Below are 13,313 nucleotides of genomic sequence, written 5' to 3' on the forward strand. Positions count from 1 at the left end.
GCCGGAATAAATGACCAATAATACATTTGGGCATCCTTTGCCACTCACAGCATTATGCCTCGGAAAGCATTCTGCCTCAAGAAGGCAGGGAACCTCCTTTCAAGGCATGCACACCTTCTCTGAAGGCCGCAGCATTGTAATATAAGTGGGGTATCAGGAGACATCACGTCACAACAGAAAAGGATGAATAGTTTAAACCCAGGCAAGGTGAATCAGCTTTGAGTTTTCCACTTTTCACTATTCCTGAGCTTTTCATTTTGTCTTGGAATTTCCATTTACCATTACTAGTAGCAATTTGTGCTTACCAGTGCTACTTTTTGCTGTGCTTCACTACATAATGGGTATATTTTCAAAAAATAGAGGCGATGATGATGCTAGACCAGGATTGAAATAGCAACAGCATTACAATAAACAATATATGGTTTCATTAAGCTATACCATTGTAACCACTTGCAAGGCATTTGATTTCTCAATCAATTGGGAGGTTTTCTATATTAAAAGGTGCTACATAAATGAAAGCTGTTGCAACTAATATTTAAAAATAAGATTTATTCTGAACTTCGTTCGGTGTGCACAGTGGCAGCTTTCAAACTGGAACTCATTTAATTTCAGTACAATGTGCGTAATCTGTCAAAGTTTTAGATTAGAAGTCATGGCCCGTATCAAAGAGACAATAACCTGCGGCTTCCAATTACAGTACATCTGTTCCAGTGAAAAAACTTGAAAACTGCAAACATAAAACCTATCTTGAGCATAATGTATTAGAAATAGTTCCTAAAACATACTGAGTGGCATACTGTCCTTTCACCCCTGACCTTGACAGCAGTAGAAGCACTACAGTTAATCTCGATGTCCCTGAATTAAATCGGCCAGTGCCCCCATTCCTGATCTCTAGCCAGTGACCCCTGCTGAATAGAGCAGGTGTGTGGACATTGAGGATTGATTGAATCATGCTCAGCTGTGATGCTTCCCACAGCCAAATCAGCAGCTGATTTTCTAGGCTCACATATTAAATGGTGACTTCGATAAGCTGCTGGAGGGTATCTTCTTTCCCATCTAGAAGAAGTGGTTTCAGGACAGGAAGGGAGAAAACAGAACAAAATTAGAAGAAATAAAGCGTTTGAACAATTTTGAGCCCTTGTTCCTAGTGATGTGGATCCACAGCTCAGTACAAGTTAGCATTTATGCACAGAAGGTAGGGTGGACAGTGACAAGTGTAAAATTCACACTGGTGCAGCATTCGAAGGCTGGAATTAAGCAATGTTGTTCAGACAGCAGTGCAGGGCTTTACTCTGCATTTAGCTGTGTTATATCAACTTCACAATTTCTGACGTGGACACTAGCTGCCATTCAGCTGCATTAATATCTAACCTCAATGAGCACAAAATTCACCATAATAAATTTAAAAACATGAAACTAATAACCTGAAAAGACAATATGTGGCTCCACAATAACCTTAAATCAGTGCTGAAACTTTGGGGGATTACATTAATGTGAAAAACTTCCAGTTTCAAACCAAAAAAACTCAATCATCTTTACATGATTCAGGATTAGAAATTAACACAGTGAAGACAAGGAAAAAGTCCAAGACTCCAAATTTGGCTTTCTGCCCAAAATTCTTTAACATGCCAGCAGAAAATGTGTTGAGGTAGTAGGTTTTTCTGGTATACTGGAGAGAATGCCAAATGACAATTTACTGCATTCTATTATATGATTACTAGACATAACAACATTCTAATGTTGCATTATCATTTAAGCACTGCGATATTTTCTGGGAATCAAACTGCAAAATATTTCAATAAACTGGAAGTAATTAAGTCAATTATGATTATTACACATTAACTGCATGGAGGCGATGTCATCACAATACCGATTACTGAAGGGGAAAGAGCAACATTGAAATGATTTCAAGGCCATAATCTTAAATCAGGGGTCAAGAGAGTGCTAAAGATGGCTTAAGTTACACTTGAAGTTTATGACATCATCTGAACTCCTTGACAAGACTGCTGCCTTGTAATCTTGGCATCCATTCTTGTTTTTTTTAAACATCATTCAGAAAATCAATCATGAAATACTACTTGCCTCCAGGCCTGTAGACAACATCATCCTCTGTTACAAATGAAGTTATATCACCAGTCTCTGCTCTCTCATAACGCGATTTCTTTTTAGGTGGTTTCTTTATTTTTGACTTTTTCCCAGACTCCTCATTAGTAGCACTATCTTTGTCATTTTCTTCATCTTCAGTGTGGTCGCTTTCTGCATAATTCTTAGCACCTCCTTCTAAAGTGCAGCTGCGGCGCGGCCTGGAATGTTCATTCTCTCGTTTATCCCTCCTATCTCTCTCCTTGTCCCGATCGCGGTCTTTCTCTTTATCTGCTGTCATGATTCGCCACGTTCCTTCCTCTGTCCTCTCACGGCTTGGCCTCCGTGAAAGGTAGACAGTAAGCCTGGGCTTCAGTCTTCTGAATTTAATGCTCAATTCCAGGAAAAATCCGGCCACTCCAATAACCCCAAAATGTTAGAAAAGGCTGGAAAAATAAACAAAAGAGAAACAGATTACAAAATTATGTTCAAAAATTACTGAGTTCTAAATACATGCTTACCCACTTTGTTTTGTTGAAGAGGAGCAGGAAAGAAAGGCGAAGTTGAGCAAACGAAAAGATATGCTACCCCGCCATGTACCTTAAACGAGCTTTGTCAGTTAAAACTCCCCATTTTTCACACCAGCCCAAGTACCAACGATGATCAAGGTGGAGATCATTCAGGTAAACTATTGAGCTGTACAAGAGGACCCCATAACATTCTACTTTTCCCTTCCTCCCTACTGATCAATGCATCATCTTCATTCTGCTTCACAACAGTGATAAAGATTAGGAACTCAGCAAAATAAAAGGACCAAAGTTGTGTTCCAGCTCTCCTTTGCAAAGTGTGCTTACACATTAATCCACAGCACCACATTCCTACAGCAATCAGACCTCAATGTTGCTAATCACAGCGCAGATCATTACCAATAAAAATTTTACACTCTTGCCAAATTCTAACCACTGCCTAAACATGATTTGGTGGTAGAGTCTGGTAATGGTCTATTTGATTCCACTGTCACACAGAATAAGTGTGGGGGAAATAGTCATTATGTTAATCTAATAAAAGTTTATATAGTACTCCCTTTGGTTCTATTTTAATCGTGCTCAGATTTTATCATAGGCTAACAGTGTTGTGCTGTCACCTATAGTTACAGTCAGCTTGGTCGCATTCTCACCCAAGTCAGTAGGTCATGGGTTCAAACATCACACCAGGACTTGAGTATGTGGTCCAAGCTGAAACTTAGAAGGGTGTGCTGCATTGTCAGAGATGCCATCCTTCAAAGGACAGGTTAAAACAACAACCTGTCTGCCTATTTCAGTACTTCAAGTGCATAATAAAGATCCCATGGTACTATTTGAAAAGGAGCAGGGAGTTCTTCCAGAGCCCTGACCAACATTCTTCCCTCAAACCAACACCACCAAAACTAGATTAACTACTCATCTCATTGCTGTTTGTGAAACATTGCAGTGCACAAAATGGCTGCTGCATTCATATACATAACAGTGACCTCATTTCAAAAGTGATTCATTGTATGTGAAGTGGTTTGAAACTTTACTGAGAGATGCGATAAGGCAGTATATAAATGAACATGCATTCTTTCCAATTGTGTTGAAAAGCCTGTTCTTGTACTTCCATGAAGGAACTAACTAGATACCTGCCATCTTATGACTAGATGAGCAGGCCTTTTCAGGTTCAACATGTATTCTGGCTTTGTGCAAGCCCATGTGAAGTGAGGGTTCTGGGATCCTTGACATCCTGTATTATAGCATCTCTCTATTGGTCTGTTGAGAACTCTGCAGTTAATGAATACTGCCTCTACTGATTAAAAAAAAAATGTTCTTATGGAGCTGAATTACTACCAATTGCCAGATTTTTTTTTGTTTCAAATACGAGGAAGACTGGCAGTTATAATACATTTATGTAATACAATCATCACAAGGCATTTTAGTGATCTTGTTTCCATCCCGTACAATTTTATCCCCGCACCGCCCCAAGAAGTCCACTCTTTGCTGGGATGGTTCCATGGATCACGGGCATCCTCCAGTGCCTCATCCAATTTGCTATTAAACATATGTGAGCTTTGACAATGAAAGTCAGCAGGCTATTAAATCACTGGGGCCATCACATTGTTCAAGATTTTACCTAGTCATGAATATGTTAAGTACTTACTATTACCAGATACGACATATGTATTATAATAAAGTTCATGAATTCAGTATTAAGGCTGACGGATGACTCACGTAATGGTCACAGCATGGGTTTCAAAGATTCAAATTTACACAGTTAAACAACTTCTAACCCATTTTGAAGTGGAATTTTCTGAAACAATATACGTTATAGGACTAATTTGTTAAACTCGCCTCACCTATTTAGCTCAGTTTCAGAAATATTTCAAACCAGAGGGAAATACAATCTGCAAAGTTTTCAGAAGCCTTCATCACATTTCTATACAATCCATACTTAAGTCTGTAATCCTATTTTTCCATTTCCTGTAAAACTCTACATTATTGCACTCACGCTTTCCAAGAGTAAAGAAAAAGGTCATATTTTATAAACTTTCAACCACTGCTCAGCCTGTTGAAAAGAACTTGGTCATACATTCACCATTTGAAAGAAATCAAAATACACCAGCTGTTGAGAGCTGAGCAGAACAGGTAAATAAAAATATACTATGAACATAAATATACTTTATTTGTTAAACATATATGGAGACACCAAAATAAATCTACCTTGGCATATTCTTTAAAGCTTCTGGAGTCATAATATCAAGGACAGAAATTACTGGTATCACACAGCCATTTTCAAAACAAAAATCTACTTACTGCAGTGCATTGTTGAATGTCAGACAAAGAATGGGATTTAAATATAATTGAATGATTCGGATTCAGTGTGTTTATTAAATTGGTGCATAGAACTCTGTGACTGGCATGCATTGCTACATCATGTTTTTGGTAATCACATTTTGAGATAAGTTCCATCTCTGAATATGCATGTAAGGAGTGTTGGGGCTTTTTTCCTTTTGAATGTTGTAAATAGCATCTCTGACACCAAAACTGAGGAACTATAAAAGGAACCAACTATACAAATAGAATCCAAGCAAGTGTTCACATGTTTCTTATCATTTCTTTAATTTATAATTTTCAGTAATAGAATTAATGTTTCCTTTCCTCCTCAATATTGTTTGGTCAGGAGAATGGGGGAATCCAGTCCAAAAACTCCAAGGCTGAAATCAACAAAAACACTTTTCAGCTGGAACCAAAGGGATCCCTTCCTGAATCATTTTCTTCTCTCCAGCCAATTTTACCCTCAAAGGGAATGCCAAACACAAATGGCAACCGAGACAGTACAACGTTCTAGTTTTGGAACTATCAGGCCTTATAAAATTGAAACAATGTAATTATTGAACAATGTCTGTGGCAGAACCGAAGTTCCAATTCAGAAAACTAAGAAAACTCAGTCAGACAGTTAAAGACCCCGACCTCATCCAGCAGCAAGTAAATGTGGGGACAAATAGCAATGCCGATCAATATAAAATTTTAGTGATGTCCATTTCTTAGCGATTAGATGCATATTCATTTGAATCAGATTTAAAATGCCTGTGCCAAGCAGTGTTTATAGAAGTCTGATCTTTTCATTAATTTTAATGATTCACAAGGGTCGTAGAGTTTCCAGTGAATATTACTATCTGGCAGACTATCCCTTTTATTCTGGAAAATAACTAACAAAGCAGCTGGCTGTGTCGAACATAATCCAGACCGATTTTATCTGCATCGCTCACAATCTCGGCAGGTCTACCAAAATTTATCATTCCTTACTTAAGTTAGTGTTACACATTTTACACCATTTTGTCATAGGCTTGCCTGGAACAAATTTTTACAGCCCGTTAAATGACAGAAAGTAGTGTGTATTTATATTGCTAAAATAAATTGTGGGATATTTGAAGGCAACAGGGGGTACAGCTGGTAAAGGAGGGCCCGGGTGCAATAAAAAAAGAATCAATGTAAACAGACACCACCTCAGTGAAGAAATTTTCAAAACTATTTTTTTTCAGTACTTGAGTATGTTTTTTTCTTACAATTACTGCTCGAGCAGAACATGTTCTGTTTAACCATGACTTTATAAACAAACCATGTGATGCAATATATCGTGCATTACCACATATTGAATGGCCTTTCTTCCACTATTGCTGGGTGGTAAGAACTCCAGTATATTTAATAGCATGTATGGGGAAAAGGGGTGGGAAGGAAATTGATCAGGATTTCATAAAAACTGGAGGAAGAGTTTATCCAGTGAATAGCTATGCCATACAATCAAAGATCCCAGGTTCAATCCCTCTTCTCTGCTGAACTGGTTAATTTCAACTTTTTTTTATTATTCATTCATAGGATGTGGGCGTCGCTGGCATGGCCAGCATTTATTGCCCATCCCTAATTGCCCTTGAGAAGGTGGTGGTGAGCCGCCTTCTTGAACCGGTACAGTCCGTGTGGGGAAGGTTCTCCCACAGTGCCGTGAGGTAGGGAGTTCCAGGATTTTGACCCAGCGACGATGAAGGAAAGGCGATAGATTTCCAAATCGGGATGGTGTGTGACTTGGAAGGGAACGTGCAGGTGGTGTTGTTCCCATGTGCCTGCTGCCCTTGTCCTTCTAGGTGGTAGAGGTCGCTGGTTTGGGAGGTGCTGTCGAAGAAGCCGTGGCGAGTTGCTTCAGTGCATCCTGTCGATGGTACACACTGCAGCCACGGTGCACCGGTGGTGAAGGGAGTGAATGTTTAGGGTGTTGGATGGGGTGCCAATCAAGCGGGCTGTTTTGTCCTGGATGGTGTCGAGCTTCTTGAGTGTTGTTGGAGCTGCACTCATCCAGGCAAGTGGGAGAGTATTCCATCACACTCCTGACTTGTGCCTTGTAGATGGTGGAAAGACTTTGGGGAGTCAGGAGATGAGTCACTCGCTGCAGAATACCAGCCTCTGACCTGCTCTTGTAGCCACAGTATTTATGTGGCTGGTCCAGTTAAGTTTGTAGTCAACGGTGACCCCCAGGATGTTGATGGTGGGGGATTCGCGATGGTAATGCCGTTGAATGTCAAGGGGAGGTGGTTAAACTTTCTCTTGTTGGAGATGGTCATTGCCTGGCACGAATGTTACTTGCCACTTATCAGCCCAAGCCTGGATGTTGTCCAGGTCTTGCTGCATGTGGGCACGGACTGCTTCATTATCTGAGGGGTTGCGAATGGAACTGAACACTGTGCAATCATCAGTGAACATCCCCATTTCTGACCTTATAACTGGAGCAGCAAAAAGGATATTACAATTAGCCTGTGGGTGATGATGGAAGAAGGAAACGGTGAAGAAAAAGGGAAAAAATGGGCAGGATTCCTGCTCTTGCTCACTATCCATGAATGCCTCTTCAAAGTGCATGGCTGCATCATTGAGTGAGAACAGGACCGGGGTTGGATATGGTGCCCCTTTGGTAGAATACAATGTCAATATTAACTGCCAAGACCTGCATATGAATAAGAAGTACCTGGGTAAGGTAGTAGAGAACAAGTGTCACAATCATAGTTCAATCTGTGGAATCATATTCCAGCAGGGGCTCAACACCTTCATGAATAGAGAAGGGAGAAAAGTGGTAGAAAAAAATGGATAAGTCTCAAACTCATACTTGTTATTGGATTATGCAGTAGGTTAAATATTTCATTAATATTTTCCAGGTGTTCAGAAAACCTTGGCCAAATTCTTCCTTCGCCATTATATTTAACCAATAGCCATTTAATGTCTTGCCTACAATGTATAGCAATATCACTGATATGTCAATTTAATGTAACCATTGCAGTCTTTATTGTAAATTTTAGCATACTTGTTTAATCTACATCAACCACAGTTTTGTACCCTACTCTCAGGAGCCCTTTTCGGTTTGCTTGCAAACACAAAGTTGATATTTTTTGTACAATGAAACTGTATTACACTCCAGTGATATACAAATATATCCCATTGTGTGATATCAAAATAGAATGATTTCACCCTTCCCTGATACTTCGTTAGGAATTTTTTTTTAATGCTCGAGTCAAGACCTCCTTCAACTGCACAGAAAATGAGTAATTAGCAATTGCTTTCTCATTTAGTGTAAACAACCACTATGTGGTTTTGGTTCTCCACGAATTAATTGTATGTAGTGAAATCAAGCACTAAAAACCTAAACAACTAAATATGATACCTGGATCAGTATTTGCATATTGAAAAGCAAAAATTCAGAAGTGAGTTGTGGGGGAGTCCAAAACTGGGGGCTATAAATATAAGATGGTCACCAATAAATCCAATAAGGAATTCAGGAAAAACTTCTTTACTCAGAGTGGTTAGAATGTTGAACTTGCTGCCTTGTGGAGCAGTTGAGGTGAACAGCAAAGATGCATTTAAAGGGAAGCTAGATAAGTACATGGAGAAAGCAACAGAAAGATATGTTGATAGGGTGAGATGAAGTAAGATCGGAGGAGGCTCATGTGGAATATAAACATCGGCATAGACCTGCTGGGCCACAGGTGCTGTTTCTGTGCTGTAAATACTAGGTAATACTATGTCAATGAAATTCCATGCTTTGAGCATTAATCTACTATCAATTGAATGGAACTGAACCATTATAACAGTTTGTCTTTCCAAATTAAAGCAATGAACATGAAGACATTTGAATTATTTGCATGAGTATTAAGTCAGAGTCACACATCCCTAGTTTATTGGTGAAAGTAGTATTTAAGAGCAAGACAAACCCTCAATTTAAGACTCCCACAATCTCTTAGTTTGGGGATTTTAAAAATGGTGGCCATTTAAGCTTTGAAAAGCAGTTCAAAATGTTGAGTACTGAAGCATTTTCCTCCATCAAATCTAAGAATTTAATAGATCATTTGTATTTGGTGGGGTCCTCCTCATTCTTTTAACACATTCACATTCTTTGAATACCCTTCACACTCCATGTAGAACTCAGAACATCTGAACGTAGAGTGCAAATGGCACGTCATAAACTAGGAATCCAAGCTATGTGGCTAACTTTTTACAATTTTTTTTTAGGATCAAAGGCAATAATGCAGGCCCTCACAAAGACAAAGGTAATATATCTTTCTTCATCATTCAGTCATTCTTAATATACTGTAAAATGCTAACCTAGAAGCATTCATTTGAGAGGGAAAATTTTTACCTTTGATCTGGCCTAAAGGCCCACATGTATAGTCAGACCATAGGATTAACAGTGCTGCAACGTGAAGATGGGAATGCCCAGGAGACTGCCTTATATGTAATTATATGGCAACTTCAGTCTACTCCTCTTAATTCAAAGTCACAATTTAAAGTAGCTTATATTTTACATTTTTCAACACTGCTGTTACTTAAATTGCTCTATTCAAATTATTGGATAATTATTTTTTTTAAGTGCAGATGAGCTTCAACTATCCTAAACTGTAAGCTGCTCGCCAATGCTTACAATAAAATATATCCTACAAACTGCTGAACATGACGACAATAAATTGGTTTACTCCATTGGGATATCCTGAGGATGTGACAAGTTGCTGTATAAATGCAATTTTTTTTCTTCTTTTATTCAATATCCCAAAAGAATCTTTTTAAAAAGTCCTCAGTTTATGAATATCTTGGGTTTTGTCCACCTAGGAAGAGCTTAGTTTATATTGCATTCCAATTCAGAGGATGGAGCTGAGCATAACAAAACAAGAACAATCTGCTGAGATGAAAGCAACGCCAAAATTATTTTATTGAACCACTTGGGGTGAGGATTTAATAGAGTTCAGTCATTATACCAGTCATGTGGCAGTGTCATCATCTCTTGTACCTCCACTCACTTCTACCTGAAAGCCATGGCTATAACTATAGTGCTCTGGAAACAAAGCTGTAAGGAGCCTTGGGTTGAAAAGATGTGTACAAGATTTGATGTAATACAAAATTAAGATCAAACAAAACACCTTCTAGATTCCTTTCAAAATCAAGATACTAAAGGATGTTCTCAGAGTTAAATGCCAGTTGAAAGACAATGAGCTGTACTAGTACTGATAGTACTTGCTGAATGAAAGCCTGAAGCCTTGTACTGGACATCTCTGGGATAATTAGAACAGGTGACGGATCAGAATTGTTGGAACTGGACCACAACAAAATCTTTTCCATTAAACACTGAATAAAGTTTTGGGAAAGGTTTTGTAAATGCCAAAATAGTTTCTACTGGAGGGTAAAAAGTTCGTGGATTATGTTCCATCCCTTGCAATAGACAAGCTGCTGAGTTACAGCCAAAGCCTATCCTTCCAGTTGAAAAGCAATTGTGTTTGGTTCAAGAACCAGACCACTTACAGTGAATTATCAACATAGTATTGGTTCTCTAAGAAATTAGCAGCATTGCTCGATGGACCAAAGACACTGAACAGAATTTCAGCATCATGCTGATCAAAGTCACTGAATCTGGGTAACCCCAGGTGATGCCATTTGTCCACAGACATACTGACTGGCTCCAGATCTGTTCCTGATAGAAATATATACATAACAGTCATTTGCTTCTAGTAGAAATATTAGTAATCAAAACAGTGGCAAAATTGAAGCTTTGACTACATGAATCAAGTAGCTGCAAATTTACAACTTTTCTCAGTCCAATTTTGTCATTATTAGCTATAAGTAAAAGACAATTTTAAAAATTCAGCCTTTTTAAAATGCCCAACTATTAGCACCAGCCATAAAACATTTTCAACGGAACGCAATTGTTCTGGCAAAATTTCAGGATTTATCAGAAAAAGTTTATAGGACACAATATCATGCAAGAGCTTCTGAAACAAACCAGAAACTGCAAAGCTTTCTAACATACTGACGTTCCAGAAAAGAACTGGATAAAGAAAATTGTGGTGAAGTACTTAATTTCCTGCTTGGAGAAGGTTGTACACTGACCTTCCAAACAGGGAGCACAGATGGGAATTACTGGTGGCTTATAGTACTTTGCGACACAAAAATTCACTTGCTGCAATACAACTTTTAAACACGTACTGAAATGTTTACATTCATTTGAGTCTCTCAGAACCTTGGCAGTATACCTGTGAAACACATAAAACTGCTATATTGCTTCAAAACTACAGTTTGAGGTCATTTCCATGCCTGAGCAGACAACAAAATGGCATACAGTGTAGTTTTCTGGCACCATTTTTGTTTCATGTCAGAAAGCGATTTATAAATACAAATGCATCATCACTTATGTGTAAAGTCAATGACTGCTAAATAACACAAATGTTTCAAAAGCAGAAAACCCTTTGTAGTCTTTCAAATATTGTGCCAACATCTTAACAATGGAAACTAAACATAGCAAAAGCAACGCGATGAGTTTCTATGGGAGGGGAGGAGGGAAGAAGGAAAGGGAGAGGAATTATGATTGGTGTAAACTCCCCTATCTGGACAGCACTAGTAAGTTGAATGCTCTAATTTAATTTTTTCAATATGGAAGAAAACCAAGAGAAAAAAAAGTACCAGAGTGCAGCATTTGAAACTGTTAAAATAATGGTGCAAACAACCACTACTGTGTATAAAATGACTATTTCTTTCAGCGTTAGGTGACAATTTGTGGTACTTTGTACAAGTTACTTCAGGCTGGCTGTAGAAAGCATCACAAAGTTAACAGCATATGGTTAAAGTTGCTGGATTTTAAAGTACTCTGCATCGATACTTAAAATAGTCTTCTTACTTGCAGGGCTAAACTATAGCCCAGTCACAGGGAACTTCTTATATTAGCATATCCCAATTTGTCAACCAAATTTATATTGAAACAAACTGCGTTACTTAGCAAGCTTGTTAAAGCAAATAACAAGCAAAAAACAGAACTGGAAAGAGATAATACACAGAGGTTATAAAAATATTATATTGAACAGGTAAAGAAGGAATGAAAAGCATAATTTGGAAGATCGTACTGATCTCATCTGCGTGAAAGCCAATGTAGGCTGCAGAAAGATAAAAATATTAAATAGATTTTTACATTTCCCCCCAGCCCACTTTTTCTCTCCCCTCCTGAAGGAACCAATTCCTGCTGAGCTATTCCCTCTTGTGCTTATCCCCTTAAATGCATCCATGCGATTTACTTCCAACTACTCCTTGTGGTAGTGCATTCCACATACTTACCAATCTTTGGGTAAAGAAGTTTCTCTCGAATTCCCTATTGTATTTATTAGTGACTATCTTATATTTATGACCAACATGGGAACACCACCACCTGCACGTTCCCCTCCAAGTCACATACCATCTCAACTTGGAAATATATAGCCGTTCCTTCATCGTCGCTGGGTCAAAATCCTGGAACTCCCTTCCTAACAGCACTGTGGGAGAACCTTCACCACATGGACTGCAGCAGTTCAAGAAGGCAGCTCACCACCACCTTCTCAAGGGCAATTAGGGATGGGCAATAAATGCTGGCCTTGCCAGCGAAGCCCACATCCCAAGAACAAATTAAAAAAAAACCTCTAGTTTTGGACTCCCCCACAAGTAGAAACATTTTCTCTCCGTCTATCCTATCAAACCTATCATACCCTTTCATTATCTTAAAGACCTCCATCAGATCATCCCTCAGCCTCCTCTTTTCTAGAGGAAGAGCCCCAGCCTGTTTAGTCTTTCCTTGTAAGGATGATATCAGAACTGAGAGGATATACTTGTGAATCCTTTTTATAATATGGAGACCATAACTGTGCACACTGCTCCAAGTGTGGTCCAACCAAGGTTCTTTACAAGTTTACATAACTTCTCTGCTTTTCAATTCTATCCCTTCAGAAATGATCCCCAGTACTTAGTTTGCCTTTTTTATGGTCTTATTAACCTGCGTCGCTACTTTTTAGTGATTTGTGTATCTGTACACAGAGATCCCTTTGCTCCTCTACCCCATTTAGACTATTATCCAAGCAGTATGTGGCCCCCTTATTCTTCCTACCAAAATGCACCACCTCACACTTATCTATATTGAAATTCATTTGCCAATTACACGCCCATTCTGCAAGTTTATTAATGTCTTCTTGCATTTTGACGCATTCTTCCTTCATATTAATTACACCCCCCAATTTGGTGTCATCTGCAAATTTTGAAAGTGTACTTCCAATTCACGAGTCCAAATCAGTGGTCCCAGCACCAATCCCTGTGGAATACTACTTCCCAACTTTTGCCAGTGAGTCACTACCCTTAACCCCTACTCTCTGTTTTGTAGCCAGCTTGCTATCCATTCTGCGA

General features: G+C 38.8%; 1 protein-coding gene across 6 annotated transcripts in view; it reads right to left on the reverse strand.

The window, feature by feature from the left end:
- Positions 1-13,313, reverse strand: part of rerea (arginine-glutamic acid dipeptide (RE) repeats a) — a 399,886-nt gene that overhangs the window by 299,404 nt on the left and 87,169 nt on the right. For all 6 annotated transcript variants that reach the window (XM_067970328.1, XM_067970329.1, XM_067970324.1 and 3 more), the window contains one exon: positions 2,083-2,528. In XM_067970328.1, coding sequence (XP_067826429.1) covers positions 2,083-2,383 — 301 coding nt within the window. In that variant the 5' untranslated portion in view covers positions 2,384-2,528. The remainder of the gene's footprint in view (positions 1-2,082; positions 2,529-13,313) is intronic.

This window comes from Heptranchias perlo, chromosome 32, assembly GCF_035084215.1.
Source record: "Heptranchias perlo isolate sHepPer1 chromosome 32, sHepPer1.hap1, whole genome shotgun sequence".
In the NCBI taxonomy this organism is placed as follows: Eukaryota; Metazoa; Chordata; class Chondrichthyes; order Hexanchiformes; family Hexanchidae; genus Heptranchias; species Heptranchias perlo.